This window comes from Acomys minous (genome assembly GCF_964271855.1).
Source record: "Acomys minous genome assembly, chromosome: 10".
Lineage (NCBI taxonomy): Eukaryota > Metazoa > Chordata > Mammalia > Rodentia > Muridae > Acomys > Acomys minous.
Window position 1 is genome coordinate 63,568,986 of NC_140491.1, and position 26,749 is coordinate 63,595,734.

A 26,749-nucleotide genomic window follows, 5' to 3' on the forward strand; every position below is an offset into this window, starting at 1 on the left:
TGAGACACTCTCTCAGGGCATACAGAACTGTCCTAGTTTCCTGGGTGCTGACCGGAACTGAGGGCTGCGGCCGGGATGCTGGTGATGCCCAGCTCAGCTTTCCGTGCCCAGGGCACAGCTTAGCTGACAGACTGAAGGAGTTCCGCGCACGAGCTCATGGGGCACGTGGGGCTCCAACACCCCCTTCAGTATCCTCCCTTCACTCTGTGGTACTCTGGACACTTGGGAGACCACAGGGTCCCGACAGGCGGTGGCCGTCTGTCTGTCTACTTCCTGTGTCTTCACAGTACTCATCTTGGTAGGAGCCCAGGGAAACCTTAAGATGTGGCTCAGAAGACCCGGAAGCTGATGCGAGAAGGAGACTAGCCTGGTCCTCCAGCTAGAATCCAGCCACGACAGGGCAGCCCTACCAGGCTGTCACGTGAGACCACCCCGCCCGGAACGCCTGTCACGTGACCGAGGTCACATGACCACGAGCGCCCCATCGTGGAATCAGGCATGAGCTTCCAGCCCCGCGTCCCTGTGGACCATGGGGTCTCCTCCTGGGTCCTGGTCCTGCTCCTGGCCCTGGGGCTGTGCAGCCTCCAGGCCAGAGGTGAGTGTAGACTGGCTGCCCCCGCCCCGGCCCCCTCTCCTGACCTCCCCGGATCCCGGCTGATCCCTACCAGCCCCTGAGCCTCCCTACCTGCCCTCAGCGGACAGATATCTAGACCCCGGCTTTCGGGAGAACTATTTTGAGCAATACATGGACCATTTCAACTTCGAGAGTTTCGGCAACAAAACCTTCGGCCAGCGGTACCTGGTGTCAGGTGAGTGCTGGTCCCGCAGCGCGCTCCCTGCCTGCTTATCCCCGGCCTGAACGGAAACCCATTTACTTCCCACAGATAAGTTCTGGAAGATGGGCGAGGGGCCCATTTTCTTCTACACAGGGAACGAGGGAGACATCTGGTCCTTTGCTAACAACTCTGGCTTCTTGGTGGAACTGGCCGCGCAGCAGCAGGCCCTGCTGGTCTTCGCGGAGCACGTGGGTACCGGGACAGTTCCTGGCAGTCCCCGAGGTGCAGGAGGTGGGGAGTGCAGAGGCGATGGCTAGCCGTCCCTTCCTGCTCCCGACAGCGGTACTACGGGAGATCGCTTCCATTCGGGGCGCAGTCCACAGAGCCGGGATACACACAGCTGCTGACTGTGGAGCAGGCACTGGCGGACTTTGCGGTGCTGCTCCAGGCCCTGCGGCAGGATCTCGGGGCCCAGGATGCCCCCACCATAGCCTTTGGAGGAAGGTAGGGACTTGATTTCTCTTCAAGACAGAGGCATGCTTAGCTAGATCTGGCCCCACACCAGATCTGAAGGAGCCCTACCTGCCTCTGTTGCCCGCACCCCATCGTACCATGTGACACCCTATACAGGGCCGGCCAAAGTCTCTTTCATTGTCTCCATCTGCTGCCTGGGCCCAGTGTTGCTCAGGCCTGAACCCCTTATGTGGTGGGGCTGCGTCTAGCTTTGCCTCCACTTCCTGGAAGGCCTCCCTGAGTGGACCCCCCCCCCCCAGGCTGTGTTTGCTGAGTTGCTCACACTAGTGGGACACTCCCCTTTCTGATTTTTGTCTCAGCAGTGTCTTCATGCTGGGCCAGGGCAGGGCACCCACAGTGAAGGCTGTGTCTGCATTGGCCCTGGAGTCAGAATGCGTGGGCCTGAAAGTTTCAGGTTCCACTTTCCACCCTTGGGACTTCTGAGCAGGGAAAGAGGAAGGGGAGGAGCCTGGTTCAGCCTAGGAACCTCGGCTTGGAGGACAGGCTGAGGCTGCTGGCGGGGACTGAGCATGGAAGCTTCCCACACCATAACCCTGTGCCTCCACCCCCACCCCCAGTTATGGGGGGATGCTGAGCGCCTACATGAGGATGAAGTATCCCCACCTGGTGGCTGGGGCCTTGGCGGCCAGTGCTCCTGTCGTAGCTGTTGCAGGCCTTGGCAGCTCCTACCAGTTCTTCCGAGATGTCACAGCGGTGAGTGAGGGTCCTGGCTACCCCAGGCTGGTGCGGGTATTACAGTGGCGGCGGCAGTGACCACGGTTTCTTCTCCAGGACTTCTACGGCCAGAGTCCCAAGTGCGCCCAGGCTGTGCGGGACGCTTTCCAGCAAATCAAAGACTTGTTCCTCCAGGGAGGTGAGGGGGTCCTTCCTCACCTGGTGTCCGCTTTGGGCCTTCGCTCCTACCCTTCCCATCTGCTGGCAGCTTCCTCAGCGTTTTCTGGCCCGTCTCTTCCCAGCCTATGACACCATCAGCCGGAATTTCGGTACCTGCCAGCCACTTGCCAGCCCTAAGGACCTGACCCAGCTCTTTGGGTTTGCCAGGAATGCATTTACTGTGCTCGCCATGATGGACTACCCATATCCTACTGACTTCCTGGGGCATCTTCCTGCCAACCCCGTCAGGGTGAGATGGCTCTCCCTGGGTGTGGGATCCTCAGATACCGTTCTGTACTTTGTCCGTGTAGGCTAGCAGCCCTCACCACATTCTGGGACCAGAGGAGGCAAGCTGAGTAAGAGGCTTCCACTGAGCTATTCTGCTGTTTTCCTCTAGGTAGGCTGTGAGCGGCTGCTGAGTGAGAGCCAGAGGATCGTGGGTCTGCGAGCACTGGCAGGTGAGTGTACTCCTTGGCCTTCATGGGGCAAGAGCGGAGACTCTTAACAGTGGCACGGGGTTGAGTAGGAAAAGGACCCGTAGCCCTGACCTGGGGCTTGGTCTTGTAGGCTATTTGAGACGCAGTAGAGGACCCAGGACAGCTTCTGGCATGAAGGATATACGTTGTGGCAACTGGGCAGAGGCTGAAGTGGGTGGCTTGACATCCCAGCAGCCCTAGGAACAGGCATAGCTACCCCCGAGGAGCACATCCTAGTTTCCAGGGCCTTCGGAGTCCCTAGCCACAAAGCTCTGCGTGCCCGTCCCGCCCTGTTGTCGAGCAGGGTGCCGGGCATGTGAGAGGAATCTCTGGGCTGTCACAGGAGCCAGGCCAGCTGGTGGCACCTGCTCCACAGGCCCCAAGTGCTGTCCTCAGTGAGGCATGCCTACACCAACTAGCCTTCCTCCCATGGTGGGTGGGCAGTGAGTGCTTGAGCTGGTCCCAGCATTAATCCTATCCAGGGCTGGTCTACAACTCCTCTGGCACGGAGCCCTGTTATGACATCTACCGGATGTACCAAAGCTGTGCTGACCCCACTGGCTGTGGCACTGGCTCTGACGCCAAGGCCTGGGACTACCAGGTTTGTAGACATAGGGGAGCTTAGGGGTGGGGTGTGTGACTATAGCCTGTCTTTTCATTGTGGGGTACCTGCAGGCCTGTACGGAGATCAATCTGACCTTTGACAGCAACAATGTGACAGACATGTTCCCTGAAATTCCCTTCTCGGATGAACTCCGTCAGCAATACTGCCTGGACACATGGGGCGTGTGGCCCCGGCCTGACTGGCTGCACACCAGCTTTTGGGGTGGCGGTAAAGGGCTGGGCTGGTGACTGGGAGCTAGGGGCTGGGAAGGGTCCTCCCCTCTGTCGGTAAGCTGGTTCTGCAGCCCTCAGATGCAGCCCCCAGCTTTAAAGGGCATACTGGATACCTCACCGTCACTTGCTGTGTTCCTTTCAGACCTTAAAACTGCCAGCAACATCATTTTCTCCAATGGTGATCTAGACCCCTGGGCAGGGGGCGGGGTAAGTCCGGGCGTGGCTTGGTGTCCTTGGCAATGCTTGACTGTGTCTGTTGTTGCCCACTTTGCTAGACCTCAAAGAACTGCTGCCTTTGCAAACTCACTCTCGGGCTCCCTCTCCTCTCTCGTGGGTGCTGCGTTCCCTTGTCACTCAGTGCAGTCTCACACCCAGCTCCTCCCATCTCCCCTTCTCTTTCCAATGGAGCTATCTGAAGCTGTGCAGTAAGCTCATCGCTTCCCGTGCACCCAACAGACAGTGCTGGCTATCATGTCAGGGGCCAGGGTAGGAGAGGAGTGGCTTAAAGCACAGGCCACATGCCTGATTCTCCCCACAGATCCGGAGCAACCTGAGCACATCAATCATCGCTGTCACCATCCACGGGGGAGCGCATCACCTAGACCTCAGGTGCAGTGAGGTGCAGCCTACCTGGGTCCCTTTCTGCGTGAGTTCGGCCAGGGGTGGAATGTGGGCCAGACGGGCATGAAGCTTGCCCCCTGAGTGTCCCCACCCCCACGTGTCTGCTCCATAGAGCATCTCACTCGGAAGACCCCCCATCTGCTGCGGAGGTGCGGAAGCTGGAAGCCACCCTCATTCGTGAGTGGGTAGAGGCAGCCAGACCAAAGCCATACCCTTCCAGCTAAGATGCAACAGGACCCAGGCATCCCTTGTTTTGTGTGATCAACTGTGGCACAGAACAGCTTGCCTTACCCCTGACAGACGGACAGGACAGTCCAGATCCACAGTGATCTGCCAGGGTGGACTCTAAGCAAGGGGCAGCTGGTGGACGGAAGAAACTGAATAAACATGGTTGGGCCAGGTGTGTCCATGTGCGGAGGGATGAGCCAGGCAGCCTGGTGGGACGTTAGACATTTAATAAAGCAGAGACTCCAGCTCTGAGGTTCCGTGCTTCAGGGTGAGAGGGAGGGAAATCTGCCTTTACTGGAGACCAGGCTCCCCTCCCAGGACCATTCCCACGCTGTCCACTTAAGTGTGGCCCCCAGCTCTGTGGACATCTTCTACTCAGTCACTCTGACCCACAGCAACTCTTCAGAGGGCCACAGGGCATCTGCTGTCCCTCTGGCACTGGCCACATCCTCCAGAACACATCAGGGAGACCAAGGCAGGAGGTGAAGAAGACACACTTCTCTATCGCTCAGGCCCCGCCCCGCCCCCAGCTGGAACCTGCCCATTCACGAGCCTGTGGGGCTCCTAGACAGGACAATAGCGTGGTGACAAATCAACCAACATGGGCAGGCAGCCTCTACACATGACACTTCATCAGGCAGGTCCTTCTCTGTAGACACCTTTGGGGTTAGAGCTGGCTTGGGGTACAAGTGTTTGACAACAGCCCCCAGGGGTGACTACTGTGCCTCAGAGGCACAGGGTGAAAGCTGCTCAGATGCAGATGGGGAGTGAATGTGTTGAACCTCCAGATTTTGGGGTACACAGGGAACACAGGCCCAGAGCCTCAAGGTGCCTTAGGTTCCATTTACCCTACACTGTGCTGTGTGGGATCGCTCTGTTCTTAGGGGCCTAGAAAGAGCCCGCTAACAACAGATCTCAGACAGGGCCTACTCCACCCTTGTGTCCATAGGCTCAGACACCCAAGGCACAAAAGTCTCACTACAAGAAAGGAACATGACGCTGCAGGTGTCCTGCCTCTATCAGCCAGCAGGTGACCTTCACAGACCATTTTGAACCAGCACAAACCAAGCCTTCTGGCCTGTTTCCAGAGCATCCCCAAAGCCTGCTCTTCTCAGCTCTTCCTACCTAAAGTGGATACAAGTTCTGACTTTAGGGGCAGTTACTGAGATGTTACCCAGAGAACTTGCTGTCCACAGATAGCACTCCTTCCCTGACACAGGGCCCATTACAGTGGGGGCAAGTCCACTCTCATCTCAGCTGAGAAGTCACATTATAACAGGGTATCCTGGGAATAAGACAAATTTGCTCTTCTAACCCCTGCCAGCCCAGTAGGGTGGGTGGCCAGGAGGATCCCTGAGTCCAACCCGTAAACACTAGAGCCAGAAGGCCCCTCGAGGTCACACCAGCCCACCAAATCTGAGGATCAGTCAGTCAGGACTTCCACAGGCTGTCAGGCCAAGCCCGGCAGGCACCTCATTGACTTGAGCTGTCACTCTGAACTCAATACAGGCACTGGGGTTCTGAGTGGTCCCAGGGGGTGAGAAGAAGTCTTGGGACTACCACGAGGCTGCCTGCAGCCAGCCGGCAGGGTCCTTCAGGCATAGGAGTCAGGAGTCATGGCAGGAATGTCCCAGGGGTCAAAGGCTCTGGTAGGCCAGTCAGCCTCAACCCCAGAATCCCACACCTGGTCATCTCACTCCTGCTCCCCCCACCGTTGTCAGGAAAAGCTGAGACGGGTGGGACCTAGAGCTGGACAGGAGCATCACACGTTGACGGCTGCCCAGAGCTATGTGGGCCCTGAGAAGGTCTCAGACCCAACAGGACCACCTCGGCCCTCCATCGGTCCCCAGGCCAGGTTATTCTAGGCAGGAGCCCAGATGGGTAAGGGATGGGCTTCTGTGTTGAACACACAGGTGTCCAGGCTGAGCAGCTCCATGTCATCAGAGAACAGCAGGTAGAGGTACTTCAGCGTCTCTCCCACAAAGAAGCTCTCCATCTTGTCCCTGGGCTCAGGCTTGTGGGAATTCTGGACATTGTTGATAGAAGAGTAGCCACCTGAGGGGACCTGCACAAGGGCCAAAGCCTCGATGACACGGGTTGGCAGAGCTTGGGGCTACTTGCTTAACTCCACATATACGGCCCCAGGGTAGGCTCAGGCCTAGCAACCCCCCAAAGAATGGCCAAGGTCAACTACAATTCCAGGGCTAACAAGCCCTGAACAGGCAGAAGCCACCGCTGAAAGGGTACAGCCACAGGCCATGTCCAGGGTCTAGCTTGTTACACATAAGCCAGCATAGGCACAGGAAAGAGGCTTCGGCTTCTGACCTGCTGACACCTAGACCACACATACCCCTTTCCCGACCACTTCCCAGGAAGAGCGAGGGCAAGGCTGGCCATGAATCCCAGTTGGGGAGGGTCGGGGTGAGGGTCACTGAGCAGGTTTCATAGACCAAGAGCATGAGAGAGAGACCCTTCTCAGAAAACCCTGGGTCCTGAGAGAGCCCAGAAACGCTGGACATGGCTATGCCTCTAAAGACAACAGGGCCCTGACACCACCAAGCTCAGCAGGGTGACTACACTATCTAGGCCACATGACCACGGAGCAGCCAACTAGAGGCCCCAGAATGCTGGCTCCTCCCCATCTGTGGCACAGCAGTCTCAAGGGTAGATCCAGCCTGAGCTCCGTCACCAGCCAAGACCACAGAGAGGTGCCCGACAGCTCACCCGTGTGTACTTATTGAAGCTCTGCAGGATTTCCCAGCCCCAGTCCTGGTACTTGCGATCCCTTGTGACCCGGTACAGATAGAACAGGCTTTCCACGGTCTCTGGCCGCAGCAGGTTGTGCCTGTCAGCTGGCTAAGGGGACAGCAAGAGGCTCATGGAGTGTCCACCCCTGCTGGCATCGCCCCTGCCCAAGGGCAGCCCACACCCAGCTCACCTTGACCTCCACATCCTTATGATCTCCCCGAGGGTACAGGTTGAAATGTGCAATCTCAGGGCTCAGACCTGTCTCCATTTGTCGGTTCATCTGGTAGCAGGTCTCCATGAGTGCCCGAGCCAGGTCCATGTGGTCAGCTGGCAGGCCATGGTGGACGCCCAGAGCCAGCGTCCCTGGCAGGAAGCACACCAAGTGGTCCTGGAATCAAAATGTCTCCTCACGTCGCGACCTAGGCCTGTGCCACTTTGCCAAGCGCCCTGGGCCTACCTGGAGGGGAGAAGCCCCAGGGGCAGCCAGGCTAAGCAACACCCCTCACATCCTGACTCGGGGTCAGGCTAAGCACTGTGCCCTGAAACCCACAGGCCATCACTCCAACCTGCCCACAAATACCTCCAGAGGCCCGATGCACTTCAGGAGCCAGAGAGAAACCCAGGAAGGCAGCCGGCCCAGGAGAGCCCAGGCCTGTTACTGCAGGCTATGTGGGGCCTCCGCTTGGGAACTATCACAAGAATAGGTCAAAGCAGGCAGCAAAGGTCAACCCACGGCCATGGCATGGAGCTGATGGCCAGATTTCCTTGTTACTTCTGACAAACAAATGCTAAGGCCTTGGAAGTCACAAAGAAGACAGCAGCTTTCTAAAGGCTCTGCTGGTCCACACAACTTACCATCTTGGCGTTGAAGCGGCCGTGGGTGAGTTCTCCCACGAAGGTGAGCTTTCCGGGCTGAGAATGCTGTATCAGGTGCGCTTTTATGCCCTCGATGGCTTTAACATAGTCTTCCAGCAACCTGCAAGTAGCACAAGTCAGCTTCCTCTGAGCACGGCCATAGCAGTGTCTTCCTCAGAGCTAACCCTGACCCACACATGGCATCTCTAGACCTGGCCCTGCCCAGGGAGCAGATACTGCACACACAGCCCCAGTCACAGCTCCGGCCCTTGAGCACCTGCCAACGCGAACACTGATGCGATGGGCCTTGCTGAACGACCCATGCCATTTGGGAGGTAGGTCATGTAGAGGAGCCAAGCCCCCTGCACCACTACTGAGGCCTAGCAAAGGGCGGGGACAGGAGCTTGGGGCCCTGCAGCATGGCAGTGGACCAGGCCTCACTGTGTCTCCTTCTTGCCACCCTGGATCCACTGTTTCAGCAGGTATTCGTAGTAGCTGTCGGCCCTGGCACCCAAGGTGAACACTCCCGGGTGGGTGAAGAGGCCGCTGTTCGTGTTGATGAACATGGGCACCAGCCCGTCTTTCTTCCCAGACAGGGAGTGGATGTGCTTTGTCACTTCCTCCACGGCCTCCTGTGGCAGACAAGGGGAAAGTGGGCTTACTCCAGTCAATTCTTCCCAATGGGAAACGGAAAGGGGAACACTTCCTTGAAGCCAACAGTGCCCTAGCACCAAAGCCACACGACAGCACTGCATGAAGAAAACTAAACCGGTGTGTTTACCTATGTGGATGCAGAGACCCTCCGCAGCAGGCTAGTGAGCATTTAGCAATGTGTTAACCTGTATGCTTCATGACTCAACATGCAATGGTGGCTCAGCACAGGAAAATCACTAAGTGCACAAACACCAACAGGATGATCGCTCAATAGCTCGGGCCTGTAACTCAGGAGAACTGTGTCAAGTTCAAGATCAGCCTGGGCTACAGACCGAGACCTTGGCTAAACAAATACAAACAAATGAACAAAAACCCCAGAACCATTAGGAGAAAACCAACTCTTGCCGCCTTTCGTGGTAAAGATATCCAGCAACAACAACACCACGCCCAACCACAGGGAAGTAAAAAGGAGCTGCCTTGGGTTTGACTGCGGCTTGGTGGTTATCTAGCGTGCATTGGGACTTAGATTTGGCAATCCTCAGCACCACAAAAAGACCAAATAAACCAAAGAAGGGGACCATCTCAATATAATAAAAGCTGTATGTGAGAAAAATCACAAATATTTCATAAAGAATAAGATGGAATATTTAGAAATCAATTGCAAAGGTACAAGACTTCAATAATAACCTATACAAGGCTGAAGAAAGGGGTGGGTGAGCGAACAGAAGGCAGACCTCTGTTACGTTGAGACTAGCCTTGTCTAGACTGTGAGTTGCAGGCCAGTTAGGACTATATAGTAAAATCCTGTCTCAAAACAAAACACCACTGAAGAAAGGTATTTAAACTGATATAGCCGGGCGTGGTGGTGCACACCTTGAACCCCAGCACTTGGGAGGGGGGGGGGCAGGGGGCGGGGTGGAGTTCTCTGAGTTCAAGGCCAGCCTGGTCTACAAAATGAGTCCAGGACAGCCAAGGCTGCACACAGAGAAACCTTCTCAAAAAACCAAAAAACCAAAACAATTGATTTAAACAGCTGGGCAGTGGTGGCACAAACCTTTAATCCTAGCTCTCAAAAGGCAGGCAGATCTTTGAGTTTGAGGCCAGCCTTGTGTACAGAGAAAGCTCCAGGACACCACAGCTATACAGAGAAACCCTGTCTCAAAAAAACAAAACAAGAAGCCAGGCGCAGTGGCTCACACCTATATTCCCAGCACACAGGAAGGCAGAAGCAGACAGATCTCTGTGAGTTCAAGACCAGCCTGGTCTACAATGTGAGACTAGGACAGCCAAGGCTATACAGAAAAACTCTGTCTCAAAACAATAACAAAAAACAAAACAAGGGCTGGAGAGATGGCTCAGAGGTTAAGAGCACCAGCTGCTCTTCGAGGTCCTGAGTTCAATTCCCAGCAACCACGTGGTTCCCAACCATCTGTAATGAGATCTGGTGCCTTCTTCTGGCCTTCAGGCATACATACAGACAGAACACTGTATATATAATAAATAAATAAATCTTAAAAACAAAAACAAAAAACCCAAACAAACAAAGCCAAACCAACCAACAAAACAAACAAAAAACTGGTATAATTAAATAAAGCCTCTTATGTTCGTAAGTTGGAAGCCTCAACCGTTAAGGTATCCAGGCTCCCAAAGGAATCTACAAAGTCAATGCAATCGCTCTTACAATACCAGTATCTTTTTGCAAAACAAAAAGAGCCCACTCTAAAACTTACATATAATTCTCAAGAAATTTCAAATCACCAGATCAGTGACTAAGCCCAGTTGTCACCAGAGAGGCTCCTCCAGCAGCTGATGGGGGCAGACGCAGACACCCAGAGCCAGACATTAGGTGGAGAGAGCGCCCAGACTGGAGATCTCCATCCGGGCCCTCCCTTTGGAGCTCGGGGAACACAGCGGAAGAGGGGGAGGAAGGACGGTAGGAGCCCGATGGGTTGGGGACACCAGGAGAGCGTGGCCCACAGAACCAAGTAAGCAGGCCTCACAGGGGCTCACAGAGACTCAGGCGGCCATCACAGAGCCTGCGTGGTCTTCACTGGGTCCTCTGCGTGTGTGTTGTGGTTGTGTAGGTTAGGGTTATGTGGGACTCATAACACTGGGGAGTGAGCGGTGTGTCTGACTCTTTCGCCTGCTCTTGGGACCCTCTTCCTCCTGGTGGGTTGCCATGTCTAGCCCTGACACAAGGGTTTGTGCCTTGTCTTGTATCTTGTTATGCTGTGTTCAGCTGCTTTCCCTGGGAGGCCTGTTCTTTTCTGAAGGGAAACAGAGCAGTGGATCTGGGGGTGGGGTGGGGGTGGGGGGATGGCAAGGAGACTAGGAGGAATGCAGGGAGAGGAAACTGCAGTAGGCATGTGCAGTATGACAGAATTAAAAAAGAAAAAAAAAAGAGAATGAATAAAGTTGTAAGACTCACAGCTCCTACCCAAACAAAACAAAGTAATACCAATCCATTTAGCGTGTGGGCTAAAAGGCAATGCAGGGTGCAGCTTTGGTGCTGGAGGATTTGCAAGAGTGTGCAGGGCTCTGAGTTTAATCCCTAAAACTTAATAGGAAGAGGCAAAGGTCAAGAGAACTCAGATAGATGGCTCTCCATAGCAGTAATATAAGCACAGGATAAGACGTTCATCATCGGGAACACTAGGGAAATACAGGTCAAACCACAGTGAGACACTGCCTCACACCAGTCACGTTAGCTGCTCATAGAGAATCTGTTCAAAGGAGTAAGTGTTGTTGAGGATGTGGACAAAGTGGAGTCAAATGGCGCAAGTGGAAAGCAGTTTGTGGTTCTCTGAAACAGTGAACAAGAGTCCATGTCATCAGCAAGTGCAGTGCAAGTGATGAAGCTGGAGAGCTGACAGGGCATCTGTGTCACAGATCTGCTGCCACACACACAGCAGCATCCCCAGGAGCAGCACGGCCATGGTGTCACAGAACTGCTGCCACATACACAGCAGCATCCCCAGGAGCAGCACGGCCATTGTGTCATAGATCTGCTGCCACACACACAGCAGCATCCCCAGGAGCAGCACGGCCATGGTGTCACAGATCTGCTGCCACACACACTGTAGCATCCCCAGGAGCAGCACAGCCATGGTGTCACAGATCTGCTGCCACACATACTGTAGCATCCCCAGGAGCAGCACGGCCATGGTGTCACAGATCTGCTGCCACACACACAGCAGCATCCCCAGGAGCAGCACGGCCATGGTGTCACAGATCTGCTGCCACACACACAGCAGCATCCCCAGGAGCAGCATGGCCATTGTGTCACAGATCTGCTGCCACACACACAGCAGCATCCCCAGGAGCAGCACGGCCATGGTGAGGCCGTCATGTGTGGGAAAGATTGGAACCCCAACAATTGCCTTAGGACAGGGCAGAGTTGGGACTCTACCCACACAAGCCCCTTATACGTACCCCTTCCCAGAGGCAGACAGGAGACTGCAGCTCACAGGGGCTGGGCAACGGAAGCACAGCTTTTAATTGGCCCAAGTTCCCACTTCACAAGACGAGGAAGGCTATTAGCAGATGGTTTTATATAACAGAGATACTGAAGGTGAGTAAGGGCCCATCAGACGGCCCGGCAGGTAAAGGCATTTGCCATGCAACCTGAGACCTGAGCTGAGCCTTGGAAGCACGTGTATAAAGGTACAAAGAGAACAGAGCTCTGCCGGGCAGACGTGGTGGCACACGCCTTTAATCCCAGCACTTGGGAGGCAGAGGCAGGTGGATCGCTGTGAGTTTAAGGCCAGCCTGGTCTACAAAGTGAGTCTAGGACAGCCAAGGCTACACAGAGAAACACTGTCTCAGGGGAAAAAAAAAAAAAGAGAACAGAGTTCACTTCAGTTGTCCTCTTAGCTCCACACATACCTCAGCAAGTACACCCCCCCCCCACATAAATTATTTAACATTTTTCACTTTAAAAAAATGAAATTGACACAGAGGGGGAAAAAAAAAACCAAAAAACAAAACCCCATAGCAATTACACCTGTGAGAAGCACACAGACCCAGGGAAACCATTTCTGGCTAGAACTTGCCCATCCTACTGCAACTGTTTTGGTGTTTTTTGTTTTTGTTTTTATTTCTGTTTTGCCCCTCGAAGATTTTATTTTATATATGAATGTTTGCCTACATGCATGCCTAGTGCACATGGAAGCCAGCAGAGGGTGTCAGGCGCCCTGAAATTGGAGTTACAGATTGTTTTAAGGGCCTGGGGTGGCGACTCATATGGCACTCTAGAGGCAGGTGGATTTCTGTGAGTTCCAGACTAGCCTGGTCTATATAGTGAGTTTTGGGCGAGCCAGGGTGATAGAGTGAAACTGCCTCAAACAAACAAATGCACAAGCCAACAACAAAAAAAGCACAAAACAGAGGGTTGTGAGCCACCACATGGTTGCTGGTGCTGAACCTGGGTTGCTGCAAGAGCAGACAGTGCTCTTAATGCTGAGCTGTCCCTCAGGCCCCTACCTGGAACTTCTTAATTCCAGTAAGCCGAGAGAGCTCCCGGAACTCCAACTGAATGCTTGTCACTTCTGCCACCGTGCTGTCTGAAGTCCACTGTGGTGAGTGGGCAAATCCAGTGCCAATGTTCACATCAGAGTATGGAATCTTAGAAGGTGTGGTGAAGGCAGGCATTAGCCTGTTTCCGAAATCTTCCTAGCATCAAAGCACAACAAACATTCAAATTAGAGTGGTTTTGCCCACCTGTCACCCAGCTGCACCCAAGCAAGTGGAGAAACGTAGTTTGAGACTCTCTAACACCCATCACACAGCAAAACATCACAGCAGCAGAGGACAATGCTGTGGCAGCTCCTCCACTCCAAAGTACAAGACAGTGCTGGAGATTGCTCTGGTGTATTCTGGTGCTAATTGCTGGCTCATGAGATCTTATTAATGCCCTGAACCTTGCCTCCCTGGTTGGCTGAATAAATATACCTGGGCAGAGGCCAGGCTTGGTGGCACAAGAGCCCAGCACTTGGGAGGCAGAGGCAGGTGGATCTTCTTGAGTTCTAGGCCAGCCTGGTCTACAAAGTGAGTGTAGGACAGCCAGGGCTACACAGAGAAAACCTGTCTCAAAAAACAAAACGAAACAAAAAAAGAAAGAAAGAACTATATATGTGTGTGTGTATATACATATCTACACACACACACACACCTGGGCAAGGCAGGAGGAAGGGACAGAGTGAAGGTCTCCCGGGCTTTGGGCAGACGGAATCTTGGGAGAAAGGAGAGACTGGACAGAGGAAGAGGAAGAGGAAGAAGGAGAGTCACCATGGATGGGATAGGAAGAAAGCCACGTGGCCCAGAGGAGGAACTCTGAAGTTCCTCATGGGAGGAGATACAGAATATTAGCAAGTTTTTTGGGATTATGGATGGGAGGCAGCCCTGACAGAAACGATTAGAAGCAGATGGCCTGGGGTTTTGGCAGGGAGATAAAGGGGGCTGTTGAGGGGTTACTATCTGTCCTGCCCAGGTGAGCCCAGCCAGGAACACTCACAGCTTTTCTCAGGAAGAGGCTGTCCCCCGACAGGTGGTAGGTGCTCAGCAGGCCCCCTAAGATGCGGATGGTGCTCTCAAACAGGTTGACGTCCACATTTTTCTTAAAATTTAACCTCTGTGACACCCACTTCCTGGCTTCGTTAAATTCTGTGTAATGAAAGATTGAAAGCAAACAAAACAAAACAAATTTACACACATATCTGCCAGCCAAAGCTATATACTAAGACCCTGTTTTTTTAGTGGGGTGTGGTGGCAGACACCTTTAGTCCTAGTCCTCAGGAGGCAGAGGCAGGCCGGTCACTGTGAGTTCGAGGCCAGCCTGGTCTACAAAGGACAGCCCAGCCAAGGCTACACAGAGAAACCCTGTTTTGAAAAACCAAACCCAAACCTATGTATTTTGAGATTTTACAGGTATGCATGTTTTGCTTGTATGAATGTCTGTATACTGTGTGAGTGTGTCTATATCTACAGTTGTGAGTTGCCTTCTGGGTACTGGAAACAGAACCTGGTCCTTTGGAAGCCACTACTCTTAAACATTAAGCTATCTCTCTATCCCCCAAGACACTGTCTTTTAGAATCAAAAAAAAAAAAAAAAAAAAAAAAAATCCAGGCATGATGCAGCATGCAGTGGAAGTAGGTATTCTCAGCTATACGGCTGAGACCTGCCATTAAAAAGCACACAGGGTGAGTGAGACGGTCAGTGGGTGAAGCTCTCACCACCACGTCTGATGACCTGGGTTCAATCCCCGGGACCCACATGGTCCCACATGGAAGGAGGAAAGCACACACTACCAATTTAAAGGGATGTGCATAACCTAAGGAGGCCCTCTTGGAGATAGAGGCAGGGCAAGTCCAGCCCCTTACTGTACCAGCTGTGTCAGAGCAGCCTGGATGAGATCCCCAGGCCACACTCAGCTCTTCGGGAGATAAAGACAGCTGCCAATTGAGTGGCTGGATGAAAACAGGCCCTGACCCTCTGACCCCAACCCCCACTCACACCAAGCACACGTTTTCCTGTATCCAGGACAGGAGAAAACCAAAGTCCAATGGAGCAGCACTGATTTGGCATATGTGCCACACATGGACATCACACATGCATGGCCCACATGGAGGGGGCCCTTACACACTGCTTTGGCGTATGTGTCACACGTGGATGTCACGCATGCATGGCCCACATGGAGGGGCCTTACACACTGCTTTGACTTATGTGTTACACATGCATGGCCCACATGGAGGGGCCTTACACACTGCTTTGACTTATGTGTTACACGTGGAAACTCAGTCCAAGCAAAAAAGGAGTCATTACCTTGCTTCAGACCCAAAATCCACATGGTATCCAGGGCGTCGACCAGGGTGAGGCCCAGGCCAAACCACTCACTGAAGGTTTTCGACACAGGCTTCAACTCATCATGGCCCCAAGCGAACTTGCGGTAACCCTTCCAAGCATGGAGAAAGGCCTCAATCACCCCCTTCTGGCGCTCATTTGGGGGGACTGGAGAGAAGAAAGCACAAGTGGTAGTGGACAGTCCTGCCCACTCTGGAGGCAGGCAGGGCTTCCCAAGAGCAGCCGTGAGCCTTCAGAGAGATGGATCCCGGGGGAGAGCCATGAGAAGTGAGTCACAGGGCAGCAGATAAACACGGCAGGCGGCCAAAGCCAACAGCTAGGCCCTCAGCGGCACACACAGCGACAGCAGCGTGTTATCTACAGGCTACACTCAAGAGCACGGGGACCTCAGGCCCCTCTCTGCCCAAGGGGAAGAGGACAGCACTCCCATGGTGCACCAGGGCCTGGAGTGTGTGATGTGAACTTAGCAGTAAGCGGGAACCAGTGCTTGGGAATATTATCCTAAGAGATGAACTGGCAAACAGCGTCCCATGAGAACAAGGCAGGTGCTGCCTCATGTCCTTGGGGAGCTTTCCTCTTCACACTAGGGCGCATGTGGCAGTGTGTGCAGTGTTACACCACACGCCTCTTCCCACTAGGCTCTACAGTTCCTGCTGACAGACATGGCCTGACCCTACCACTCCTAACACAGCGGTCTCTATGTGTCCAGACCAGTTGGTGCTGGAACTCAAGAGGCTCAGCTCCTGTATGTCCAATGGAGCTCTGTGAACATCCTTTACCTCAAAGGTTATAACAGAAACAGGTCAGACACCATGAGAATGGAAACGGGCTGGTACACACAGAGCTCTTAGCACAAGGCTAGGACCGAGCAGAGCTCAATAATAAGGCTACAGTGCTAGTGACCACACACTGGCCCAAAGGCCTGTGAGGTCTACAAGTAAGTTGACACATTAAGGGACACTTGTGTCTCTTTTCTTTAACAAAGAATTTACTTTTATTGACGATAGTCAGTGGTGGCACACACCTTTAATCCCAGCACTCAGGAGACAGAGGCAGGCAGATCTGAGTTCGAGGCCAGCCTGGTCTACAGACCGAGTTCCAGGACAGCCAAGGCTACACAGAGAAACCCTGTCTCCAAAAAGAAAAAAAATTGAAAAACAAAACAACAATAAAAAATTATTTTTACTGAATCTTTATTCTTCGTTTTTGGTTTTGGTTTTTTTGTTTTGTTTTGTTTTTTGTTTTTTTGGTTTTTCAAGACAGGGTTTCTCTGTGTAGCCTTGGCTGTCCTAGACTTGCTTTGTAGACCAGTTGGCCTCGAACTCACAGTGATCCACCTGCCTCTGTCTCTCGAGTGCTGGGATTAAAGGCATGCACCACCTGGCCTGTATCTTTATTCTTAAAATGTATGACTTTAATCTTGTGTGTCTTATGCTAAGGCACGTCCTGGCCCAGGAGCAGGATGGCAAAATCAAACTTCTCAAACAGGCATCTTGTCTGGCTGCTCAGTGCTCAGGCAAAGAACTAGGGCAGCTAAGAAGCCACAGATGTCACAAGGGTTGTAACAAGCCTGTGCACACAGCACGGGTGCTGAAGGGTGACTGCACAGATGTCAGGTGGGAGGTGCTGACCTGGGAGGAGAGTGTTAACCCCCAGGCTCTCAGGCACAGGCTCTCACGAGGCGAGGGGGCAGGAGAACTCACCTGGCTCTTTCCACATCTTGACTGACAGAAAAGGAGCTTTGGTGGAGGCTTCAGCTCTTTTTGAAGGGAGCTCAGTGGCCTGTTCAGGCTCAATCACTGCTCCCCGCCAGCTAGGGGAGAAGAGGAAGGCATCAAGGGGCTGCTGTTTACACCCTCCTAACCCCACACTATGCCCAGGACAAGGCCTGCCCACTCCCAGAGGGACTCATCTCAGTGGGAGCCACAGCAGAGGGACAGGAAAACAACCAAGCCGTCCTGATACCCCACAGGCTATCTGGACCATGGAACTCGTCCTGGGTACAGCCACCTGGATGTGGCGAAGACAACCCAGGGCTGCTCTAACAGAGAGTCCAGACCATAGCCCTGAGTAAGAGGAGGTCCTCAGCTCTGTAAAGAAACCTGGGAGCAACCCCGCTGAGGGAAGGCAGGCACAAAAGTCAGGGTAGCTGCCTACACTCGCAGTGTCTCGACTCACGGATACTGCATCTGGGGAGGCAGAGGCTGGCCACATGACACTTGGGTAAACCTGGACCAAAAGGCCTTTTATTTTTTTTTTCTTTCCCTTTTTGGTTTTTTGAGCAGGATTTCTCTGACAGCCCTGGCTGTCCTGGACTCACTCTGTAGAACAGGCTGGCCTCGAACTCAGAGATCTGCCTGCCTCTGCCTCTGGAGTGCTAGAGTTAAAGGCGTGTGTGCGTGTGTGCGTGTGTGTACTGAATGTTTGCGTGCATGCATGTATTTGTGCCACATGTGTGCCTGGTGCCTTCAGAAGTCAGAGGGTGTCCGGTCCCCCAGAACTGTGGTTATGGATTGCTGTGAGCTACTATGTGGGTGTTGGGAACTGAGCCTGGGTCCTTTGTAACAAGTGTTTTTGTTTTTAAGATTGATTCATTTATTTATTATGTATACAGTGTTTTGCCTGCATGTACACCTGAGGCCAGAAGAGGGCACCAGATCTCATTATAGATGGCTGTGAGCCACCATGTGGCTGTTGGGAATTGAACTCAGGACCTCTGGAAGAGCAGACAGTGCTCTTAATCTCTGAGCCATCTCTCCAGCCCCAAGAAAATGTTCTTAACCTCTATCTAATCTATCTCTTTAGGACCCCTCCCCCTCTTTTTTTTCTTTTCTTTTTCTTGGCTTGCCTGGAGCTTGCTATCTAGACCAGGATGGCCTCAAACTTACAGGCATCTACCACCCTCTAGCTCTTAAGGGCTGGGATTAAAGGTGTGCACTACCATGTCTGGCTTTTTTCTGTGTTTTCTGTAGTATAGAATGCTCCAAAGATTTGCATGCTATCCTTACACAGGGCCAGGCTAGTCTTCTCTGTCATTTCAACTTTAGCACATGCAGGGGAAGCAAGAACACAGAGGATTCCTTCAGTAACCTGAGCAGCACTGGGCCCAGGCTCAGCTACGGCCCCTCCCCTCAGAGAGCCCCTGTCTTTAAAGAGCACATTATAAACTGAATCAGACACTGGCTTTGGGAGCAAACCTTTTCCTCCTGCAAACAAGAGCAACAGGCTACTGTTCTCCCTGGGACTTTCCTACACTGCTGCTTCCACACTGTCTCCTTATGTGCTCAGGAGCCTAAGACCTCAGGTTTTACACCCTCAGAACAGCCGCGCAGGTGGAGAGCTCAGGCCACGCCCCCTGGCAGAGCTGCACCTGATGTTTCCAAATGTGACAGTGAGCAGGAGATGAGGCCCAGCGCCATCTAGACTGAGGCGCCTCTTGGTGCTGCAAGCAAGAAACTTGTTGGGCCGACAAGTGTCAGCTCAGTCCAGGGGACCAAGCCATGCCCTTTCATTCTGCTGTGCTGCAGAAAATACATAGGCTATTAATTTTAATTACCAAAAGCCTAAAATTATTACAGCGCTATGAATTAGCCCGCCATTAAATCACAGACACCTGACAGATTTCAGCTAGGCTGTATTTCCCCCGGGCTGGGCAGGCATTACTCTCTAAGCCCCGACCCATCCCCCCCCCCCCACCTTAATCACTTCCACCTGGGCCACCTCCCTCCATCGTCCCCAAACACTTGCTTATGCTCCATGTCTGGGCCGCTTCTCCCCATGTGAAATTCAGAGTTCCTCCTCCCGGCTCACATGATTTTTTCTATCCCGCAGCAACTCTGTTTTCTTTCTTTCTCCTCTGGTACCTGTCTCCTCTATGATGTTTCTGTCCTCAAAGCCCAAGAATCTCAGCTCTGTCACTTCCTTTATCAGGAATCATTTCTTAGGCAAGGTTATGAGGGTCAATTTGGGGTCTGTGAGTGTCTGCTCGTAAAAGACAGCAGGCAGACCTCGGGGAATAAAATAATTAACAACCAAATATGCTGTTGCATCACTGCTAAGCCAGAAGTGAGTAGAGGAGGAGGTGCCTGTCAACTAGCTGTCACTCCCAGAGAAGAAGGCACTTTCCTCCTAACCCCCCTCCCCCTTGACTCCTCCTCATACTCCTTAAAAGAGCCTTGCTCTCAGACATGACCGCACACCATGAACAAGCCATGGACCAAATGTGGCTCTAAAATGTGACTGTATAGTAACACTTACTGAAGCCACCTTTAGAATACTGTCTGTTTCAAATGAGGAATATGACATAGACAAAATAAGTTTTCATTAAAAAACAAAACAAAATCAGCCATGCTGGCGGCAGGCAGTGCGCACTCAGACCCATCCCCTGCTGCCGGTACCTGATGACGGTCCTCTGTGTGTCCTCTTCCTGCGCAGCCTTCCCCAGGGCTGTTTCCCTCTCCTTAGCGTCATCTTGCACCCCATCCTTGGAGACCATGTTGGGGGGCCTGATCTGCAGGTGGGGAGGGCCCCGATGCCGTTGCCGCTTCTAAACCAAAATCAAGAGTCACATGCCAAAATCTATCACCTGTCCTGTCCCTCAAGTGTGAACTCACACTCAAAAGGAGAGAGGGCTACTGTGCTCAACCAAGCGCTGTGGGAAATTTTTAGCAGTCTGCAGCTTGAGAGATAAGCTGCTCAGAGACTTGGAGAAATACCAGATAGCTAGCATAGGTCTGGATAAAGAGTTGAGAGTCCTTGTTGGGACAGTTTAAAACTGAAACTATCCCCCAGAGGTAAGAATGGCAAAGATAAAGACTTAGCCGGGTGGATCACTGTGAGTTCGAGGCCAGCCTGATCTACAAAGTGAGTCCAGGACAGTCAAGGCTACACAGAGAAACCCTGCCTCAAAAAACAAAACAAAACAACAACCAAAAAAAAAAAAAAGATGAAGACTCTGTGGATGACAGCCAGGGTTACTCACTCTCCATGGGAAAGTGTAGAAAATGTTGTTCTACAAATCACAGGGCTGAGTCCCCACTGCCACCCTCACACCCAGATGGTGTCAACAGGATGGTGTATGTCCAAACATGTTCTGTGCTTCCATAGCAGCAAGCACAGAAGTTTGCCAGTAGCTTTATTTATATCCTCAATAAATTATTTGGTAAAGCATACATACAATGAATGGCCCAGCTATAAGAACTCATATCAGGCCTGGTGTAGTGGCACTCGCCTTTAATCCTAGCACTTGAGAGGCAGAGGCAGGCAGACTGCTATGAGTTCGAGGCCAGGCTGGTCTACAAAGCGAGTCTAGGACAGCCAAGGCTACACAGAGAAACCCTGTCTTGAAAAACTAGGGGAAAAAAAAAAGAATTTACACGAGGCCTGGTGTGGTGGCACTCGCCTTTAAACCCAGCACTCAGAAGGCCAAGGCAGGCGGATCTCTGAGTTCCAGGCCAGCCTGGTCTACAGTGAGTTCCAGGACAGCCAGGGCTACATGGAGAAACCTGTCTTAAAAAACAAAACATAACCCCAAAATAACAACAACAACAAAAAAATGCACATGATATAAACCCAATCCCAGCACTCCGGATTCAAAGGCAGGTCAAAATCTGAGTTGGAAGCCAGCTTAGTCTACAGATTGAGTTCTTGATGGGATACACAGAGAAACCCTGTTTCAAAAAACTATCTCATTGGCTCACTAACACCAATGTGTGTGCTCAATTAAATCTACTGAAGTACAGCAAATATGCAAAAAGCTGCCTTGAATAAGGTGACAACACATGCCTTCACATTATACCTGTCCTAGCGTTCCAATTTTCCTACTTAAACACCTGTGGCACTGGGATCACTTAAAGCATAAACATTAGAATGTTCTCTCCTCCCTGTAGAGAAGAGTCAGAGGCTGAGCACTGACACGCTCATAAGGCTGTCGAGGGCAGCAGTGCACTGAACCACTGGAAAGAGACTCAGGAGACTTCCTCCTCTTGCACCTGGCACCACGGCCGCTTCAGGGAAACCCCAGAGCAGCGAAGTTTCCACCTGACTGACACATTCCATTCTGCAGGCAAGCTCCTTCAGTGAGAAGCCCCTGGAAGTGGCCAGCTCCAGCAGGCCCCTCTCTGCCAGAGTCAACAAATAAAGCTGTGGGGCCCTCTGAGAGAAGCCGAGCTTCAGTGAAGGTTCCTCACACAGGCCAAGCTGCAAGGAAGACTGAGACCAGACCAGCTGCCTGAAGGAAAATGTCTAGACCCCCTGAGGCCTCTGGAAAGGGCACTCCCCAACCTGTTGAACCGCCTGCAGGTTGGGGGCTGTGCTCCAGGCTCCCAGTTTTCTGAGCCATGCTGGGGTGGGCTTTGGTGATGCCGCTGTCATGAGTCATTTCTGCTCCTGCAAGTCACCCCAATACACGACACTGGATCACCAAGCTGGATTTTCACTGTTGTGGGATCCCTACAGGGGTGAGTGATTGCGTGTGTTGCGTTTCCACAGGAAGGGTTTATCACACACAGCTGCATTCTTTCTGTTAGGGGATTACAAGGGGCGCAGGCCAAAGAACATAAAGCACCTGGGAGCATCATTCCGTGAGGAAACTAGCCTGTGCACACAGACCCGGTCACCCCAAAGCTCTATCAACAGTCCCCAGGGATGGCATACTCATTGTCCCTTCCCAAACTCTACCCATTACGGCCTGAGCAAGGGGGCTCGCCAACACTGGCTTCTGTCTCCCTTCCTGTACTTTCTAGTGTGCATCTGGCAACTTAGCAACAGCAAGCTTTCTGAAGAAGAAAATATAAACCCTCTCTGCTTAGAATGACGGCTCCCCCAAATTCACCAGGACTGACATCCCATTCTTGGGTCCCATGCCAGTGTGCATCCATTTCTCAATCAGGAGCCAGTCCTGAGGAGGTAGTCTCCTAGAGTGGCTGTCAGCCGGGGCTTCCGGTTTGTATGACACCCTGTGCTGCGCAGAGATATGAAACCTCCACCTGTGCCCAGGACCCTACCCACAGGGGAAGCTCAAGTCCTCCAACATCTGCTAAGCGTAGTGCTGGCTATGTGGGCGTGGGGGAAGATAGCCAAAGGCTTCAGAGGTGTAGAGGAATTCACTGCAGTGGGCAACTGCCCCGACTCTCAAGAAACCTGAGTCCGGTCCTCTCAGCAACTGGCTCTTCTGTGGCCTCTGACCTACCTTGAGGTCACAGAGTGGGTACCCCAGAATGAGACCTGGCTGTTCCCACAATGCCTTCTAGACAAACTATACTACTTCTACACAGAACCCCCCTGACAGGTGAGTCTAGTGTCACCCACCCACAGTGGCCCCATGCCGCCTCCAAGGCACAACACGGCAGTCAGACGGGACACCTCGGTGGTCCTAAGCTCATTCCTCACAGGCCCTTCTGGGTGGAGACCCTTCCTCCACTGGGAAGCATCTCCACCAGAGCACATCCCTGCAGGCTCTCCTCAGCACCGTCCACACCCCTTAGGCGCGGACAAGAACCACAACCGGCCAGATTCCCAGTTCCCACGCCCCAGCCTAGCTCCATCAGAAGGCCGCTGGGCAGAGGTCTCTCTCCTTCAGCCTTGCTCTGCCCACCCAGACAGAAACTGGCTTCTTCAACACTTGCTTCCACAGACGGCTCTCCTCCCCTCCACACCGGTCTGTACCCCGCCACGTGCCAACTGTCTGATGCTACTTGCTGGTGGCCTCCCACCTGCCCATCCCATCAGCCTCTGTGGTTCCTCATAGGTGGGCAAGCCAGCACCTAAGACAGGAGCTACGTCATGGTGGTGTTCAAAGCGAATGAAACGACGCAAGTGCCTGCCTCTTCTTTCCCCAACTTTATACAGACAGCCTCAACTGAGCCAGCATGGAGGCTGAATGTGACAGGGAAAAGAAAACCTTCAGTCTCTTGAAGGCAGCATTTGCCAACTTGCAATGCTCCAAAACAGACCCCAGTGGCAACTCCACATATAGCCTTTACTGGAATTTACCTGAGGGACTGTGTCTGGAAAGCCTTCTGGTTTGGCACTTTCCCTCTGAGGAGCTGGTAAGACAGGCGGAACTTCTGGTTTCATCTTCTCTTCTTCTGCCAGTCTGCCACTCAGAACTGTGGAAGACAATTTTCACCGTAAGGCCCAGACAGGATCCACAGGAGATGTCTAAACAGGTGCCATTTGTTTTAGGTAGTGAGACCTCCAAGAAGCTACTGAATTCAAGGTCCAGAAAGGGACTGGAGAGATGGCTCATTGGTTAGGAGCACTGACTGTTCTCTTGTAGAGGACCTGGGGTCAATTCCCAGCAACCACGTGGCAGCTCATAACTGTCTGTAACTCCTGTTCCAGAGGATCCAACACCCTCACACATGCAGGCAAAACATCAATGTAAATAAATAAATAAGGTCCAGAGAAATCAGCCCAGCCTGGCCTCACGTCCTGATCCTTCTGCCTCTACTTGCCAAGTGCTGGGTCTACAGTCTATCCCAGGCTGAAGCAACTCTTTCCTAAGCATATGGCACAACACGCAACCTCCCCAGCCCCTCACAACGTTATCCACTTAATAGTGTCTATACTGAAAAGAACTACATGGAGGTAAGCAGGCAGCTTGATTTGAGCGACTTGAAGCACTGTCTTGGTCATCGTGAGCAGCAACCTTAAAGAAGCCCAGAAGGATCAGATCCTAGGCAACCTCTCAGGAAACCTGCTGGTCCTTGGCAAACACATAGGAGCACATGGGAGGGCCACGTGACTAAATGCTGATGTTCTTGACTGATGGCCTCTGACAGAGGGGCAGCAGTGTTGGCACCAAGTATCTTGAGAGCAGCCTACAGGAGCAGGTAGGTGGTCACACTGAGCTCCACCCTGCCACCTCTCACCCCATCCCCCACCCCGCCCCACCCCTGCATTTCTTGTCAATCTGTGCCTCCTATGCTTCCTGGTGCTGTTTCATCTGGATTCTGGATTGCAACCACGTGTCTGACGTCAGACTGCATCCCCCCCCCGCCCCCCGCCCTAGCACCGCTGGTATTTCCGATACCTTTCCACTGATCAGCCGCCTGAAGACTGTACAGGAATCCACAGAGAATCAGAAAGCCCAGGAGGAAGAGAACCACATTCCGCTGTAACCTCGAAAGTTGCTTCCACTTCTAAGAAAGAGCCAGAAATAAAAAAAGACCCCTGTCACCGATTCGGAGAGGAGAGCAATTCGGAGGCACCTTGCTTGAGGGCAAAGTTTACATTGCTAGGGCAGCACACTAGCGCATACGTGGCCAAAACACTGTGTACCATCTGGCCAGCTGCAACGTGCACGGGAGGAAAACTCCTGAAATCCCCACGACCCTGCTCAGACATGGACCGACCCTACACATCGGACCATACATGCTGTGTCGGCGCCCCTCGGGCAAGGACCCCCGCCCCCCGTCCCCCGCCCCAGAACACCAGGCATTAGGCAGGGAGGAACCAACAACACCGGGACTCAAGCCGCGAGAACCAGACGCGGCAGAGGGACTCCTGGAAGCGGGGGTGGGGGGAGACCCGGTCGCTCCAGCTGGGCACTACCCTCTGTGGGGCTTCCCCGGCCCGGACCCAGCCTCACCCTCCAGCACGATCGCCGCCGCCGGCTCTTGCTGTTGTCGTAGCTCTCGCCCAGGCTCAGCGTCACCGAGATGAAGTCCCGGTGAGGCGCCGGCGGCGGCGGCGGGTACATGACTGCGAAGCCGGCCCACGAGAGCTCGCTTGCAGGAGGAGTCAGGAAGTCCGAGACTGAGAAAGACCGCGGGCTGCCATAGCGAAGGAGTCCACACCCCGCCCATCGCCCTATACACCATTGCGCACGCGCCGCGTCTTCTTCGGGCTTTGCGCAAGCGCAAACCCTTAGTCTGATCACTGCGCGTGCGTACAGCCTTGCGTTGACATTTCCTGGTGTGTCGCTTTCGTCAGGGTGCCCGCCCCAGCACCCTTTGACGTCATGGCATCGCGCCCTTACGTCACTGCACCGCGTGCTCCCGCACCAGCGCCTGCGTCGTGCGGACTCCTTGATGGGGGCCGGTAGGGAGGGACTTGAAGGTGTGGTCTTTGTCCCAGTTTTGTCTTCCTTGAGTTGCGAACAGTCTCCCTTGCAGGGACCCTGCGCTCGGTCTCCCGGAGCTAGGACGGGCGTCGCCCTGACGCGCTTGGAGGTGAATCGCGGAACTCCCGGCCGAGGGAAGGGACGGCCCCGCTGAGGCTCAGTCCTGTCCTGGCTCTGCGATCTGAGGCTATGGCTCATCTCCCGTGGCTGCGGCCTGGGAGCCACCCTTCCTCCGACCATCACACTCCGAGCCCCCACGAACTTTGGCGACGCGTTTAAAAAAAAAAAAAAAAAAAACGACCGCACTTTCCCGTGCGCGTGGTTCTCTCGAGGAAAACACTTAAAACGGTAAAACTGCCCACGGTTCGGTAGCCCAAACAGCTGCTTCCAAACAGATTAGCGGTGTCATGTCTGTGTGTGGAGGGTCCCCTGCGTGGCGAGCGTTTGGTTTGTCTGAATGTCCCTACAGAAGACCCACCTGATCCTGCCTCACTTTTGTTTTGGTTGGTTGGTTTGGTTTTTCCGAGGCAGGGTTTCTCTGTGTGATATTCCTGGCTGTCCTGGACTCGCTCTTTAGACCAGGCTGGCCTCGAACTCACAGAGATCCTCTTCTGCTTCTGCCTCCTGAGTGCTGGGATTAAAAGTGTGCACTACCAGTGAGGTGGCTATCATCATGATCATGCCAAGGGGCTGGTGAGAGCTCGAAATTAAAGAGTAGTTCTTGAAAGAGAAAATAGCAAGGAGGAGTGTGTTAGACTAATCAAACAAACCTGTAGCTGAAAATCTTCCAGTTCAAGCCAGGCAAGAATGAGTGATAAGCAACCTTGGGACAAATCCTTGTTAAGGTTCAGAATCTAGCACCAATTGAGGGAAAAATCAAGGGAGCCACAGACAGCAATAGTGAAGTAGCCTCAGCCTTCTCATTAGTACCCTGACACACACACACACACACACACACACACACACACACAAAAGAAAGAAAAGAAAGGCCGGGCATGGTGGCGCACGCCTTTAATCCCAGCACTTGGGAGGCAGAGGCAGGCAGAGTTGGAGGCCAGCCTGGTCTACAAAGTGAGTCCAGGACAGCCAAGGCAACACAGGGAGACCCTGTATCGAAAAACCAAAAATAAAGCGAGCCCAATTTGGTGGTGCTCTGTGCCTGTAACCATGGCACTTGGAGAGAGGGCTGGAGATTAAAGCTCTGGTGAGACATTAAAATGCA

General features: G+C 53.1%; 2 protein-coding genes across 4 annotated transcripts; one reads left to right on the forward strand and one right to left on the reverse strand.

The window, feature by feature from the left end:
• The first annotated feature begins 382 nt into the window (after window positions 1-382).
• On the forward strand, window positions 383-4,590 carry DPP7 (dipeptidyl peptidase 7). 3 transcript variants are annotated; one of them, XM_084798424.1, is made up of 13 exons: window positions 383-595; window positions 696-809; window positions 885-1,024; window positions 1,117-1,280; window positions 1,868-2,003; window positions 2,082-2,163; window positions 2,267-2,433; window positions 2,581-2,641; window positions 3,142-3,260; window positions 3,335-3,491; window positions 3,639-3,703; window positions 4,035-4,115; window positions 4,230-4,590. In XM_084798424.1, exons 1-13 carry the CDS (start codon window positions 499-501, stop codon window positions 4,296-4,298), a joined length of 1,452 nt encoding a protein of 483 aa, XP_084654550.1. In that variant the 5' UTR covers window positions 383-498; the 3' UTR covers window positions 4,299-4,590. The 3 variants fall into 3 exon arrangements, with proteins under 3 accessions (XP_084654550.1, XP_084654549.1, XP_084654548.1); XM_084798423.1 differs by having other exon boundaries at window positions 388-595; window positions 3,335-3,485; window positions 4,035-4,105; XM_084798422.1 differs by having other exon boundaries at window positions 394-595; window positions 4,035-4,105.
• Window positions 4,558-25,328, reverse strand: MAN1B1 (mannosidase alpha class 1B member 1). The gene is made up of 13 exons (XM_084798420.1): window positions 25,054-25,328; window positions 24,496-24,604; window positions 23,454-23,569; window positions 19,859-20,007; window positions 17,165-17,274; window positions 15,423-15,608; window positions 14,115-14,263; window positions 13,085-13,273; window positions 8,390-8,580; window positions 7,949-8,069; window positions 7,284-7,481; window positions 7,070-7,201; window positions 4,558-6,410 (listed from the first exon to the last, which is right to left on the reverse strand). Exons 1-13 carry the CDS (start codon window positions 25,162-25,164, stop codon window positions 6,207-6,209), a joined length of 1,965 nt encoding a protein of 654 aa, XP_084654546.1. The 5' UTR covers window positions 25,165-25,328; the 3' UTR covers window positions 4,558-6,206.
• Window positions 25,329-26,749: the final 1,421 nt, after the last annotated feature.

Excerpts from the sequence above, each read along its gene's own strand:
- DPP7 (XM_084798422.1), top strand. The coding sequence starts at position 499 with ATGAGCTTCCAGCCCCGCGTCCCTGTGGACCATGGGGTCTCCTCCTGG. Across the intron at positions 596-695 it reads GTGCAGCCTCCAGGCCAGAG|CGGACAGATATCTAGACCCC; the intron begins GTGAGTGTAGAC and ends ACCTGCCCTCAG. Across the intron at positions 2,642-3,141 it reads GGGTCTGCGAGCACTGGCAG|GGCTGGTCTACAACTCCTCT; the intron begins GTGAGTGTACTC and ends AATCCTATCCAG.
- MAN1B1 (XM_084798420.1), bottom strand. The coding sequence starts at position 25,164 with ATGTACCCGCCGCCGCCGCCGGCGCCTCACCGGGACTTCATCTCGGTG. Across the intron at positions 8,581-13,084 it reads CTGGAATTAAGAAGTTCCAG|GAGGCCGTGGAGGAAGTGAC; the intron begins GTAGGGGCCTGA and ends TGTCTGCCACAG. Across the intron at positions 6,411-7,069 it reads GCTTCAATAAGTACACACGG|GTCCCCTCAGGTGGCTACTC; the intron begins GTGAGCTGTCGG and ends GCCCTTGTGCAG.